This window comes from Sturnus vulgaris, chromosome 11 (assembly GCF_052056855.1).
Source record: "Sturnus vulgaris isolate bStuVul1 chromosome 11, bStuVul1.hap1, whole genome shotgun sequence".
NCBI classification, from domain to species: domain Eukaryota; kingdom Metazoa; phylum Chordata; class Aves; order Passeriformes; family Sturnidae; genus Sturnus; species Sturnus vulgaris.
In genome coordinates, this window is record NC_142253.1 from 7,289,517 (window position 1) to 7,304,290 (window position 14,774).

General features: G+C 38.8%; 1 protein-coding gene across 1 annotated transcript; it reads right to left on the minus strand.

Annotated features, from left to right (window-relative positions):
- Nucleotides 1-755: 755 nt before the first annotated feature.
- Nucleotides 756-14,450, minus strand: CEP15 (centrosomal protein 15). The gene is made up of 5 exons (XM_088171349.1): nt 14,326-14,450; nt 12,882-12,962; nt 12,041-12,164; nt 7,252-7,326; nt 756-4,722 (listed from the first exon to the last, which is right to left on the minus strand). The coding sequence occupies exons 2-5, from the start codon at nt 12,932-12,934 to the stop codon at nt 4,579-4,581; spliced, it is 396 nt and encodes a 131-aa protein (XP_088027475.1). The 5' UTR covers nt 12,935-12,962; nt 14,326-14,450; the 3' UTR covers nt 756-4,578.
- Nucleotides 14,451-14,774: the final 324 nt, after the last annotated feature.

Sequence of the window (14,774 nt, forward strand, 5' to 3'; positions counted from 1 at the left end):
ATAATCTTACAGCAGCTGGCTCTGCTTGAATCTGTTTCAAAAGTGTGATGTAAATACTGTCTCACACTATTTTGTTGCTTAATAGGGCTTTCTGGTAGGTGATACGACTGAGAGTGAGGGGAAAGAACACCACACATTTATTTTTAAGATCATCATCACAGCGATAAAACTTATGGGAAGAAGTGAGCATACTTTCTATCTGTATGCGTTAAAAACAGACATATTCAAAGTAAGTCAAATGTAAAAGCTACAACTGGAAGGCTACATACACAGCGGGTACAGCTTAGCGCATTTTCAAGAGCTGTTTTAACTGTGTTTAAAAGGAGTAGCAAATTCCCAAATTAAATCACCCTATTTATAGCAAAGACAAAGAGTTTCACACAGCAGGAGGATGTACTAAAGAACCATTTTCCCCCACCTGTTTCCTTAGCAAGGGTTTAAGTATCTATATCTACATCTTCCTAGTAATCGCACGTCTGAAGCAATTTAGCTCACACATTATGAAACAATAGGAAGAGTGCAAATAATCGATCTGGGATTCATAACGTTTGGATTTTTCCTCAGTAAACTTCTGAGATTTTAATCTTCACTCAGCAGATTAATATTTCATACCAGAGTCAGAGGAAAATAAAAACCCATACCTAAGCAAAGTATTTATCACTGGCCTACTTGCTGTTCACACTTGGCTGCAGCAGGCACCAACTTACATCCAACTCATACATGCAATGCAACACTGAGATCCAAGAGGCAGTGACTACAGGATCAAAGCTTTATTTCAACTGTAACACAGTATATCCATGGATTATAATCCTTGAGCAAACAGAATATCACAGTAATGAAGACCTTAGCATTACAAATATGTTAAAACAGCTTGCATTTGGGGTGATATTTAAGGTCAAGTTGTATCTGAACACAACTATTAAAATATTATGAAAATTACCATTATGGAGTAAATAATGTTTTCTTTCAGATATAACCTCTAAAAGTACATTTAAATTTGGTTTTCTTATTTTTCAGTACCAACAAGCTCAAACTGAGCATCTACATCCCCAACCTGCTCTATGTGAATGAAAAAGACAGAAATGAAGAACTATAAGCTCAGCCTAAAAATTAGCTCCTAACTTCTATGAAAACATGACCTTAAATAAATACAATCAAGAGAATACCATAGTGCCAGATATGCATCTAAACAAACTTACTATTTCAAATGTACTCTCAAATTAAATATGCTCGTGAAAGATTCTGCAGAGTAAGAAATTTCTTATCCTAGGGAAAAGTAACATGCCTTGCCTTCTGCTCCTGCCCCCACAGCCAGAATAACTGAGAAAGAAAAAAGCTTGGAATGTGATGGTAGAGGTGACAAGATGGGTGAGCAGGCTGTGCTCCTGGGTTAGTATTCGGGTTACTCACCAGTGCATTAACCTAAAAAAGCATAATTAATTAGTTCTTCTTTCAAGATTTCCAAGGAGAAACCTTTGGATTTTCTCAGTGTTCTTTACACAATTGCTGTCTTCCACCTATCAGAAGAGCACAAGAAGCAACAGGCCCCTAGGACCACTGCACCTTATGTATACATATATAGTAACATAAAAGGGCAAGCAGCAAGTCAAGACTATAGAGTACCAAGTTTATTTTTTAAATATTGTTTGGTTTTGTTTTCTGTTTTTATTTTCTTTGTTTTTTTGAAGGGTGTCGTGAGGTTCTTTCGAGAAAAAAATTACTCATGATGAGTAGGAAATTACAGATTATATATATAATTTCTGTATTTTATTTTTTTGATATATATATAAAAGCTTGGGATAAGATGGGGTATAACTACATAGAATCAACATGTTTGAGGTGACTGTCTTGACTTGATGAATACCCATTCAAGATTTCATAGGAGAACAATATTAAATCATATCAGTATAAATCACTTTGGGAGATTCTTAAATTTTTTTAAAGCACACTAACATTTAATATTTTCTTTCTCAAATCTGTATCCATAAAAATGCAAGTATCAAGCTAGCCCAGCCATGGTAAATTAAACTCAACAAATCTAAGTAGAACAGGAGATACCATATAATTATGGTCCCTGCCACTGCATGCCTCAACTCAGCAGACACCCCTGCCCCTATTTGTGCTATTTCACAGTCACAGGCAATTGCATTTATTTGTTTCAAACCACAGGCCGACATGAAGGCCCTTGTCTCTGAGAACAGTCACCTACACACATTCCTGCTTTAAATGTTTCTCTTCATCCAGTTTTTCTTTTTCTGGACATAATCCTACATAGTTTTCCTTGAAATAGTTGTCCTATTCCTTCTAAAGTTACACTGCAGGAAATAAAATTAAATTCCTTCTTTGAAGATAATTTCATTTTACTCTCAAGCATGCTATGTGAGCACCTAACTGCAGTAACTGCTCTAACCCTGCCTGCAGGTGCCTTTTATGCACGCTGCCAAATTCTCACCCATGCACTCAGTGTTCACACACCTAGATCTCCTTCCAGGGGAAATCACAAGGGCAAGGAGATAGTGAACATCTGCATTGTGTCCCAGTGGTTAGGCAGAGTCAGAAGAGATAAAGACTCAGATTATTTGCACGTATAAAGTTAGGGGCCCAGATTTTTGTTGAAGTGATCTCCCTTTGGATGCAAAGAACAGGATGCATCCCATTCTTTGTTAGTAACTAACTGCTCATCCATCCCTTCATGTTGAGCACACAAGGGAAAACCTATTATACACGATGGTCAGAATTTTTTGCTTTTTAAATGTGAGCTCTACAACTGTAAGATCCATACACATTCCCACTAAATCAGATTGAGAATCACATTGTGAGTTTACAGAAGAAAATATTACCAACTTGTCTTTGTGACAGAACACTGAGTAGGTATAAAATTGCAATGGTCTCTATGCCAAGTTTTTTTTAAGCTCTCAGCTTGTAAGATGAAAGCCTAATTTGATATTTTTGTAGTTATATAACAGTTCTAATATTTTGTGACATTTTGTATTGTGACACTATAGATGAAATTGTCATCGGACTGACACCCTTTACTGTTTATTCCTTAATTACAACTGTTAACAACACTGCAGAGAAGCGTGCTAATCTGCCATCACATATTATGAAAACAACGTTATTGTTACAAACACCAACACCCACTCAACAGGATAATTCTAAGATGGCAGTTTCTGTAAAAAGTTATCAGTTTAATGGACACTTCAATAGAAAAAGTTTAAAATGAACTCTTCATATTCCTGTGGAAAATATACAATTTTATACTGCACTTAAATTTTGATTTTATTGTGTCAGTGATTCTTCATGCTACATAGGGATATAATGTTTTTTGAATAGTGGAGTCTCTCCTATGTAGTATGAAGATGCACAGATAACTAGTAGCCTAGCAATATTTGCAATCATTACATTTTCATATCCTCAGACACTGCATTGGCAGAGGTACTTTTTTTTTTCCTACTACTTCCAGGTTGGGGGTGGAATGATGTCTCAGGAGATTAAATTTTAACAGTATATTGACTCAAGTCCAGGTTCTTAACAATAAAAGAAATTAGTATTTTCTAGGCTTCTTTTGCTTAAGAAAGATTAATTTTCTGCAGGCCATGTCACACACCAGGAAGGATCTTCCACTGAACTGACACTTTTAGAAGTTCTGTACCAGTGAATTTTTCATACCTAGTTAGCTCAGTACAATTAATACTCACTGGTACTGCACCTCTGTAGGAGGAAGCTGGGAAGCCGTTCAATGGCTGAAAACAAAAATATTATATCCTCAACTTCTGTATATTCTTTGTTCTTGGACAGCCACCGCCAGTTATCTTTCAGTTTGCTTCTTCCAAACTTTTCACGTCTCAGAAAAAGTTCTCACTTGTAGATTATATCAGCAGAAAAAAAATAGCATTAAGAGCAGCTTAGAAGTAGCAAAAAGCCCTAGAGATTTGTTTGCCCACCCGTTAGACAAGATATACAATGCAGGCAGAAGGAGGCTGGGGAAAGCTGCCTGGAGTGAGGTGCACCAGTGATGAAAGTGGCAATGACAAAAAAATCAGGGAAAACAAGATGCAGAAATTTAAGTTTGTTCCTTCTACAACTGCTCCCGTGAAGGTTCTTGCACAGATTCCTGGTGCTAAACCAAGGCTACTCTGATGCACAGTCTGCCTTCCCTGCTAACAGTAAATTCTTCCTTTCTCCCTCATCCACGAGCAGGCATGCAGCACAGATGACTGAAGTGAAGAAGGATAATGCAAGAATCTGTCTTTACTTATCGCACTTATATGTAGAAGCAGAGGATTAAAAATAACATAAAACTCTTCTCACACTGAAAAGCCAATTGCTTTGGTGGAAATCTATACACCAATGTTTCTCATTCTTGATCCTAAAAGCCCGTTTGAGGATTGCTTCTCTAGTACAAAATAAAAAAAAGGAACTGTACACAATGCAACAATGGAATGAAATTATCCTATGTAATTAATTTTCATTTAAATTATTTCCATTTCAGTTTAATGGCATGATATTCTGTTGCCCGATCTGGATGATCTCCTCTGTTTAAGTTATAATTTATAAAACAAAATGAAACTAAAATCTTTATTTTTGTGAATCTTCTTCAGAGTAGTTTATGCTCTGCTTTGTAGCTGTCATTTTCTTAAAGCCAATAGGAACTTCTGCTCTTCCTAAAAGAAACTCTTCCCACTCGGGAAGAGATTCTTTTATTGATGCCCAATAGAGAGTCTGAGAAAGATAAAAGAAAAAATAAACTTAATTTCAAAATCTGTGTCAGCCAGTTAAAAACAATTAGAAATGCAATGCATTATTAAATCTTACTTTAAGAGTAAAGCAATTCAGAAAAGAACAACGTACTTAACATATGAAATTTTTAAACTCTTGTATGATACAAAATATCAGCTTGGAAATATTTCATTCTGCAGGACAAACTGTGAAGTGACTGAATGTGCCCTCTTGTGGTAAGCAACACATCAGTTTAGACCTTATAATACCTTTAATAAACTATTTTCCATGATTATATACTTTTCCAAAAGCAGCTTTAATATTTAAGTATGTATGTTACTGGAATTTCATTTTGCACTGGAAAAAATGTTAGAAATGAAAGCTGCACATTAACCAATGTAAATTGATTATCCTAGAAAAGTTTACAGTATTATACAGAATTATAGTTCAAAATATTTGAGTAAAAGTTTAGACCTGATAACTCACTGATGACATAATCATCTCCAGTATTTGGATCACAAATAAAAATAATAATAAAAGGTTATGTATATTCAGTGTGTGGTCTAGGAGAATTACTGTGGATCATCTAACCCTTCCTCTTGCTCTACACTGTGCCTCTGAGTAATAAATTTAATATTATTTATCTGTGTTATTAATCATTCATTATTTTTGTATTGGTATCCTAAGGGTTACTATTGTTTGTAGGATTTTCAGGAAAATTTTAAGCGCCAGGTATCATTTTTTCCTCACAAGATAATGTGATCTAAGAACTGTGCTAAGATAACACTTCAATCCATCCACATATGTATTTATTGTCATTGATGTCCATTCAGAAAAATGTGATTCTGCAGTAGAAAACAGTTATGATACATATGTAGTGAGCCTTTTTTCTTTACTTAAATACATACTGAAGAAGAAGTGCAGCATAAAACTGAAGATCTCCCTACAAAGTATTAGATTCCTGGCTAATCATTTTGATCCTTACATGTAACTCAGATATAACTATGGCTCTTGCAGGTTTACAAAAATATTTTCTTCAACAGATTTACTCAAAGAATCTTTTTTGACAAGCATATGTGCTGTCACACAAAACTACTCCGACTCAGCAAGCTGGGGATCCATTATAGCCATAACTTTCAGAGTATATTAATACAGACACATATATGGCTGAGTGAAATATGCTCAGAAGTGTTTTGGAACAAAGCATGCACAAGAATTTTGTACCATGAAAGAAAGTTTTCTTTTCCCACTATTTATAGCACTCTTCTCTAGAAGCATAAAAAAAAAGCTGAAATAGGATCTTCTCCCTCAAATAGTAACTCTGCTCTCTCCAAAATTTCACCACTGCAGCAGAGTGCAGACATTCTGCAGCCACGAGCAATTGCTCTGCAGCTTCCAATTTGTGCAGATTTTGCTCTACAAGCGGCTTCACACCTACCATGGGACTAATTGACCCAAACAACTCTAGAGGTGTCTCTAAAGTCACTGGAGAGTCTAAAACTACTTCTGAACACAGTCAAAATAGGTTTAATGTTTAATATTAGTAGGTTGGCATCTTCCTTAGCATCATTCAAAATGCACAAGTACTCAGAAAAGTATGTACCCTTTTGCCTAAAAATGTCTAAAAATAATAAAAAAGCCACTGAAAGGGCATACCCAGTGTGCACCCTGTCACAGTCACAGTAGGCTATTTACAAAAAGCAATGACAGATGAAAACTTTGAACAGTAAGCAGAAGAAGAAGTGATGCCTTTCCTTTAGGTAATAGCCGAAGCATGCCAACACTTGCCCAGCAGGTGTGAAGCTGAGGTACAATGCACCTCTCCTCACAGCTGACAGAGCTGAAACCTGGCCCCTGGCCCTGCTCTGACACAGCCCTGGCACCCAAACCAGCATGGGACACCCTGCTCCTGTGCCTTTGGGAACCAAGCCACCACACCGCACACAAACCACTGGGGCAAGAAACAGATGGGAATCTGCTCAAAAATTTTTATCCTGAATTAATGCTTTAAGGACTGCAGGTTGAGAAGAAAAAAAAAAAAAAGAACTGAGTGTTCCTGCTGCAGTACTTTTCATAAGCTTCCATACAACTCTAAAATAATTGATGTGAAATTTTCTCTGTTCATGCTGATAAACTGCTGACCCTGAAAGGTAAAGATGACAATCTGTGGTAAACTGAGAACGGGATGACCATATAAAACCAATTAAATAGCTCTGACATAGTAAACACAGTAATCTTCTGATATTCACAGTATTAATTTTTTATATTTGACTTCATTTTTAAATGGAAGTTTGTATAGATCTGAAAGCTGCTAAATATTTCCACCAGAATGCTCCAGAATCTAGGGACCTTGTCCCAGAATTTAGGTTCAGCTTGCTACACAGTACACAGGCCTTTGGCTATACCAGTCACTGGATTTTAAAATCAATTATTTTCACTTTAAGAACATGCTTCAGGGAAAAAAAAAACCCACAAAATATTTGGTAAACAGCAAATGAAAATAAACGAAAAGACAAGAGTTCTAGGACTTACTTCTAACTTAACAGTATCGGGATGTTGAAGTAAATGCATTCTTTCTTGCAGCCTTTTTTCTGCTGCTTCTATATCCTAGAACACAAGCAAAGTACATCTTAAAAACCAGCACTGGGAATTTAAAAAGGAAAATACACATATAAAGACATTTAAATTAACTAAGTAAACCCATTACAGCTAAACAGCATTCAAAAATTAACACGGAAGTTCAAATATTTGTTTAGTCACTCTGAAATACAGCTTGTACTACTTAGACTAACACCCTACAACTGCTAAATATGTTTGCTGCACCTTTTTCATACAGGAGTACACTTCACAACCCAGTAAGACTTTTGCAGTAAACACTGCTATTCTCTCTGGACACCAGGGTAAATTAGTTAAATTCTGTTGTATGAAACTTCAGGAAATAGAGGGGAACAGAACATCTTTTTCTGTGCTGCATGAGACTGAAGTATGTATTCTAGCTACTGTAACTGTAAAGTAACTAGGCAAATTATGTGCAAGATCTTTACTTCTCAAGACAAAGATGACTTGCTAATATGCATGCATAACATGTGCACATAAATGTAGAGCTGCAGCAAGCTGTTCACCAGACAAGCTTGGATGACAATGCACCTCACATAGTTTTCTTACAAAAAAAATCAGTATTTGGGTTTCTGCTTGTCCAGTGGATGTGTGCTGGATTCACAGAAGCCCAAATAAATCATTTGAAAAAGAAACAACCAAAAAAATAAACAGCAACAAACAAATCAAAGCATGCCCCCAAACTAACCACCCTCCCCCTTTAAAGTTCTGACCTGTTCTTGTGGGCTTAGTTCCATACCCAAACATTGAAGAGATTGAGTGGTGGGCAGATGAAGAGAGACAGAAAGGGACGTGGGAGTGGGGTGTGAAGAAGCCAAAGCTGAACAGAGTGGAGGGGGAAAGAAAGTATAGCAGATGGCAGAGTTGGGAGCAGAGAGCGGGTGTGAAGAGTACAACAGAAAAACTAAATGAGAGAGGAAATTCCCCAAAGGGACTTCCCAAATATTCACCACCACTGCTGCTGAAAAGAAGAGTGAGATTCTGGAGGAGCATATCCACAAGAGAGACCAAACATGATTACTCGTATTGAATAATAGCCAGTCTGAATACATCAATAAGTAAATAGTGTTCAACTCAAGTCTACTTCAGTACAGTATGATGAAAAAAAGCAAAAAAAAACCCCCAGCCTTGCTGAAGTTTAACTTAGCGACACATATACAGTCAGATTGTTCAATTTAGATTAGTCAGATCGTTCATCTTATTTTATTTCATTTCATTAATTCCTTTTACAATATTCTCTTGTACATAATTATAAACCTAATCCAAGCAAAATTGTTCCTCCCTTTTCTACAGCAAAAGCCATACTACTGCAGGAAGCTAAAAAATGTCTGAGAAAGAGTAAACTAATTCTCAGATTTTTCCAAATTCTCAGAAGCAGCAAATGGCTGCCTCTTCTTAGGTAAGAAAGGACTAATGGGATAAATATATAGAGGGAACAGGAAGAAGGACACAGGCCATTTGAAATCAATGATGTCAGAATAACAGAGGGCAACACAATTTAAGTGACTTAAGCAACGAATTTCTCTGTTGCACATACTTAGAACAGATACCCACAAACAGCACCAAACAAAGCTCGTATCAGAATGGCTCAGGCCAAGCCTGGAGAAGTTACCACCATAACAAACCATACTGAATAAAGGATCATTCAGTAACGTTCACCTCATATTCTTCCACTGGATTTTCCTCCTTTCTGATTCCTTCTTCCTAATTACTGTAGGAATTTTAACAGGAAGGAAGAAGAATATCAATCATTATTTCTTTCTAGACTCAGCCAAGTAACTGGAATGTTTATGGTGATAGGAAATGAATGTCTTTCAGGCAAGAAAGGAGAGAGTAGTTGTGCATATATGTTTAGTAGAGAAGGTCACTTTGGCATAGCCTAGATATTGGACATGTCTTTTCATTGCTCACTCCAGTTTGTGTTGTGCAGTCTATTGTCATTCAGAATACTGATTTAATGACAGACAGTGAAAGAAATTTTTGCTGGAAGGTGTAGTATGCTTTAGAAAATAACTGGAACTACTGAAAGATTAGATGGCACTTCTTGTGTGTCTACACAACTGGTAAGCTTTGTAGGAAAAATAAATCCCTGTCATCAATATAAAAATAAATACATCAGCAGTATAAACTTCTTTGGAAAAAAACCAGCTAATCTAATATGTCACAGTACTGAAAAAAAGAGAGCATCTTACAGTGCTTCCCCTAAAACCACAAGGGCTGGAACAAAAACAATTCAAGACCCTTCCCCAGAGGTAAAATGGAATGCATGACACATGCATTGCTTTTAGGGGACCAAATTCAGCTGTCACTTATATTGATATCAGTCTGGCACAATCACACTTAAATAATTCTGGAATTGCATGCCCGGGAAGGAAAGCAAATTTGTTCTAAATTACCTTTCCAGTACTAATTACTATATAGCATACTCTTTCTTTTCTATTTCATGTTACAAGCTGTTGCACAGTAATACATATTTCTAAACACAAGAAATATCACTGAGAAACAAATGTCATAAATTAGATTACAAATACTAGTCTAATTTCTGCTTTTATTACGACAACATTATATAAGCACCAAATGATACAGATTTCCCTAATCTGCAGTCTCCCTCTAAAGACATTGAGGAAAATACTCTGATAATTATGCTAAAATGCTGAACAAATGCTTATAATGTCAAAATTTCAATTAAAAAAAAAGAGGTTAGTTCCTTGCTTCCTACTGATTAGAATTTAAATTAATTTTGAAATCTTTCCTGTGCATAAATTCCAACTAGCACAGAGAAAGAAAAATGCCTTTTGCTATGATCTATTACTGAAAACAACTGATTCTGCTTACATGCAGAAAACCAGAAATGCAAATAAAAAAATAACACTTCGTCATGTCCATGTATTTTTGAGTAGGCCAAATCAACAACTCTCCACATGGTAACTGTGAAATGTACAGTGCCTGGTATCAGGAACAATATTCTGAAGCTGGCACATTAATCAGTCTTGTTTTCAAGCTTCTCATATATTATGCTGCATAGATTTTTTTTTTCCTGTTTTCTTCTGTTATCAAAAAGCATCTGCACGAGTGCATGCTTGTTAAAACTAGGATAAAATTAATAGATTTAAATTGATTTATGCTATTTTATCCTGCAACAGAATTTGTTTTGATACATATGTTTTTGCTTTTTTTTCTGTACAAACACCAACATTTTTGACACTTGAAAGGAACAATTTTGAGGATGTGACAGAAGATAGCAAATATCTGTTTAACTGCAGAAATATTTACACTCTGTATATGTCTGAGCTATTGTTACCATTTCCAATACGATAAAGCTTTCAGGATGGAGAAATATACTCTGCATTTATTGTGCTTGCCTGCATATGTAAACTGAGAATGCCTTCATAAACACAAATGATTTATAACCCCCTATATTTACGAAGCAAAAATCTAACCTAAAATGGCTATGGAAATTGGGAGTCATAATGGCTGAAATTACTAAATCAACGGAGTAGGAGCCATGGAAAAAATAATTAAACCATCCATTTGTCCTGAGCTTCTCACTGAAGCACCTACACTCACTATACCCAATAAAGAGGGGCTTGATTGCCCCTGTCCAGAAGGCAGCCCAAGTTGAAAAATCTTCTTTGTCACAGAATAGTTAAGAGGCATTTCTGGCTAACTGTTCTCCTTGTCTGCCCCTCTCTAAATAAACCTCCCATTTGAATACAAACTCTAATGCAATAGAATTATATGTACCCAAAATGTTAGCATTTTAAATCTGACCCAGGCTCTGCATGAAATAAAAACGAAGAAATTCCGGTGACACAAATTAATCTTGTAATTTTCTAGAGTAAAACTTAGTTTTTCAATAAACACAATACATGCATTATGGACCCTTAACAAGTAGGAGCTTAAAGAAAAGGCACGGGAGGTTCAGTTTTCTGCTGTCTCCCAAAAAACCGACACACATTTTTCAAATGCATCATGTCAGTGGTCAAGTGCATCTCTTCAAACTCAGATGCCTGAGCTACGGGTTCCAGAGGAGCCTTTCAGTATTCCAGCCCCTGCCATCACCTTGGGATCTTTTTAATTGCCTAGGAAACAAATCTTCCCTAAATATGACAATAGGTATGTAGAACAGCTATGAACATTATTAATGGTGTCACCCCTACTAAGAGCCAGAAACACCAAACACTGCTTTTACAGACTTGCAAGTAAAACACTTGAAGTCACTCTACACCTCTTTAGAGAAAAATATTAAACTGAGAACCTCTTCCACAACTTAACACAACCACAGCAGAACAGTTCCTACCCTTGGCCCAAAGCCCTGTAGCCCAGTCAGCCCATTTCCAAACCCATGTCTTGAATCAAAGCATAGAGGGGCTGTGAGTCCTGACAAACCCTTAAGTTCTCTCAGGCAGACATGTACTAGCATGTGTTACATCTCTACATGTGCTTAAAAAAAATAAAAATACATAGTAGCAGCTGCCACCACGAGGCTTTTGTAAGAAGGGCAGGGGAAATAGGTAGTGATGCCATCGGATAATAAAGACTTGTCATTTAATACTTTTTGGGCATGTTCCAGAAGAGGGAACCATACAGAAGAGAATTCAAATGACAACTATAGAGCAAACACTTCTTTTTTTTTTTTTTTTAATTATCTAAGCTACATAACCGTGACATTTTGATGCGGTTCCTGGTAGTTGCAGAAACTTACATTTAAAAGTGCTGCATTCCTTTTACGAGCTGCATCAGCTGCTTGAGTTTGCCATGTCTTTTTAGTCTTTTTGTCTCTTAGATAAGTCTCCATCTGCTGTAGCAGCTCTGATCTCTGAGACAGTCTACAAAGGAAAACATTTTGCTAAGTGGGTAGAACATTTTGCTCAGGAGCTAGAAAATAACCTTTTTACCTTACCAGTTTTCTCAAAACTATGGGGCTAATTAAGCCGGCTGCAGGGTGGGTGTGCTGGGGGAGGGAAAAGGTACAGGCAGGCATCACCTGCTGTGCTTGTATGAAGCTATAATGTTGCAACCAGCAGTCCTCAAATGCTGAGGTGCTTAGAAAACACTGAATCTCCCAGAAGGAAAGACAGGGTGGGTTGGGGTGACTTGATCAGTACTACATTAGCTCATTGGCACTTGTGCTAGTTGTTACAAGAAAAGCAATTTTTCCTGAATCACTACTGTATTTGCCTGACAATTTGAGTTTACAGGGCACCAAAGAAGCAATTCTATAATTAAGGCACTGAGTGAGAGAATCCAATTACCTTCCCCAAATAGGAATTTAACAGTGACAGGTTAACAATGGAGATCTTAAACCAGTACCACCATTGGAAGTCAAAAACCTCATCAACCTAAACACCCTTAACGGCAGGCAAGGATGCTAATTCCCATGGTTCCTGAAGGAAGAGTGCCACCTCCTGGAACTCCAGCCCCTTGCTGAAGCACCGCTGTGCTGTGCAGAGCTCAGAATCACTGGCACCGAGGCTCGTGGGCAGAGAGGGAGAATATCACAAGACCCTACACAAACTGCTGTGAGGCAGAGCACAGCTACTCACATCTCCTCATGTCTTCTAGCAAGGTGAACCTCCTGAGCCAAAGAGGATGACATCTTCAGTTGTTTGCCCCAGTTTTGTACTCTATAAAAGGAAAACCAAGTGAAATTAAACTCTTCTAAAGATGTACATTAACATCCACTTTCCAGCATTTAAAAATTCTGGTTAAAAAGCTGCAAAAATTATATGTCAGCTATCTGCACAAAACCTGCCACAAGACGTTGCTACAATATGCTTTGAATACATTCACACTACTAATCTTCACAATATGCTTTAGGGAAATGCTACTGTATTCTAATAATTTATGAAAAACAATTTTTTTTCAGTTTCAGATTCAGCACTCAGTTTTCTGGAGTTTCAGATGCTTTCAACCACACACACACTCTGTGCTTACATAAATTGTCTATTACTGTTTACATTACTGATTTCTGCCTTTTATCACGTTACACTGAACACTGTTATACTTGTAAACTGCTTCTCACAGACACGGGGAGCTGTTCATAGGAAACTATGTTTAAATTGCTTAGAACTTAATGGGTTTTTTTTGACCTGTTAAGGAGATCAACTGTCCATTGATGCAAATAAAGATCCTAGAGTGCTTTTCAGAAGACTGGAAATGTTTCAGCTATTTTTTTCACTTCAGAGGTGACTGTGGTATTGCCACCTGAAGTAAAACTAAGTAACTTGCCACATGTTCATAATGTCAAAGGGTGGGTGAACTAAAAGAGCTCATCAATATAACATTAGTTAAGTCCTCCTCACTATCATGTGTCACACCTAACTCTGAAACCATCGATTTACACGTGGCCTCTGCTGATGCTGGGGTGCATCTTTTAGGGATGTATGTTTTACCACACTCTGAAAACACTTCTGTCCACCTGGCCAGTTGCTTCACCTTGTTTAACACGGAGCACACCTGTTCTGTGCTCCTTCCTTCAGCTGGGGCACTTGGTGCTCTTTGCGACACACCTTTACCGGCGACAGGAGAAGCCAGAGCATCCCGCTGCACGCACCTCCTGTCCTTAAGGGCGCCTGTAGCTTACAACAGGAGCGATAAACGAGCACCATGGTGAGTGACAAACCGGCACCAGCCTGAGCATCCTCCGCCCGCAGCACCGCGGGGCAGCCAAGGCCTGAGACAGCCCGGGATGAACTCCGCGGGCAGTCCCCGGATCTCCAGCAGCCTCAGGGAAGCTCCTCGGGCCGAGCACGGCACCTCCAGCCTAGACCCCGAGGACCTCCGAGGACAGCACCTCCCGCCTCAGGCCGCGGCCACAACAGGGCGGGAGCGCCACGGCCGCACTGGGGCCGCGCACAGCCTGCGCCCTACCATTGGGAAAAGGGGGGGGATGGATTTAGGATCTCATTGAAAGGTACTATCCCGCATGACTACGGGAGAATAAGCCAGGAAATAAAAATAAAATACCAAATACACTAGCTAGTTTACCTTTAGCCTCGTCGCCTTCGAAAAGGAAAGCAACCACCCGCCATGGTCTCCGGGACGTCCTAAAACACCCCCCGCCCCCGCTGCCATGGAGACAGCCGGAAAGGCGGAGCCGAGCTGTGGCTTCGGTGGGCGGGATCAAACGGGGGCGGGAACGGAATCCGCTCCTGGGATTGGAGGAGCGAGAGGGCGCGTGGCCAATCAGAGCCCGGGGCGGGAGCGCTGCGGGGCGGCCCCGGGGAGGTGGCAGGGGGCGGTGGGTGGTGCCGTGGCCGCGCTCTCCCTCACAGCGCTCGGGTCCCGGAGTCGCTGGAGGTGCTGCCGGGGTTTGCGGTTAAAGCAGATGTGGCTCCCTCTGTGCGGCATGTCCGACACGGGAGAGCGCCCGGCAGTTGTGCACATGGGTTCCAAACCTGGTGTGATCCTGCCCGTGTGTCACAGCAGAACAGCAG

What these genes read in the sequence shown, in the direction of transcription:
- CEP15 (XM_088171349.1), bottom strand. Translation starts at nt 12,934, where the DNA reads ATGTCATCCTCTTTGGCTCAGGAGGTTCACCTTGCTAGAAGACATGAG. An exon ending in GGAATGCAGCACTTTTAAAT is followed by an intron (nt 7,327 to 12,040) that starts GTAAGTTTCTGC and finishes CTTGTGTTCTAG; the next exon opens with GATATAGAAGCAGCAGAAAA. An exon ending in CCGATACTGTTAAGTTAGAA is followed by an intron (nt 4,723 to 7,251) that starts GTAAGTCCTAGA and finishes TATCTTTCTCAG; the next exon opens with ACTCTCTATTGGGCATCAAT.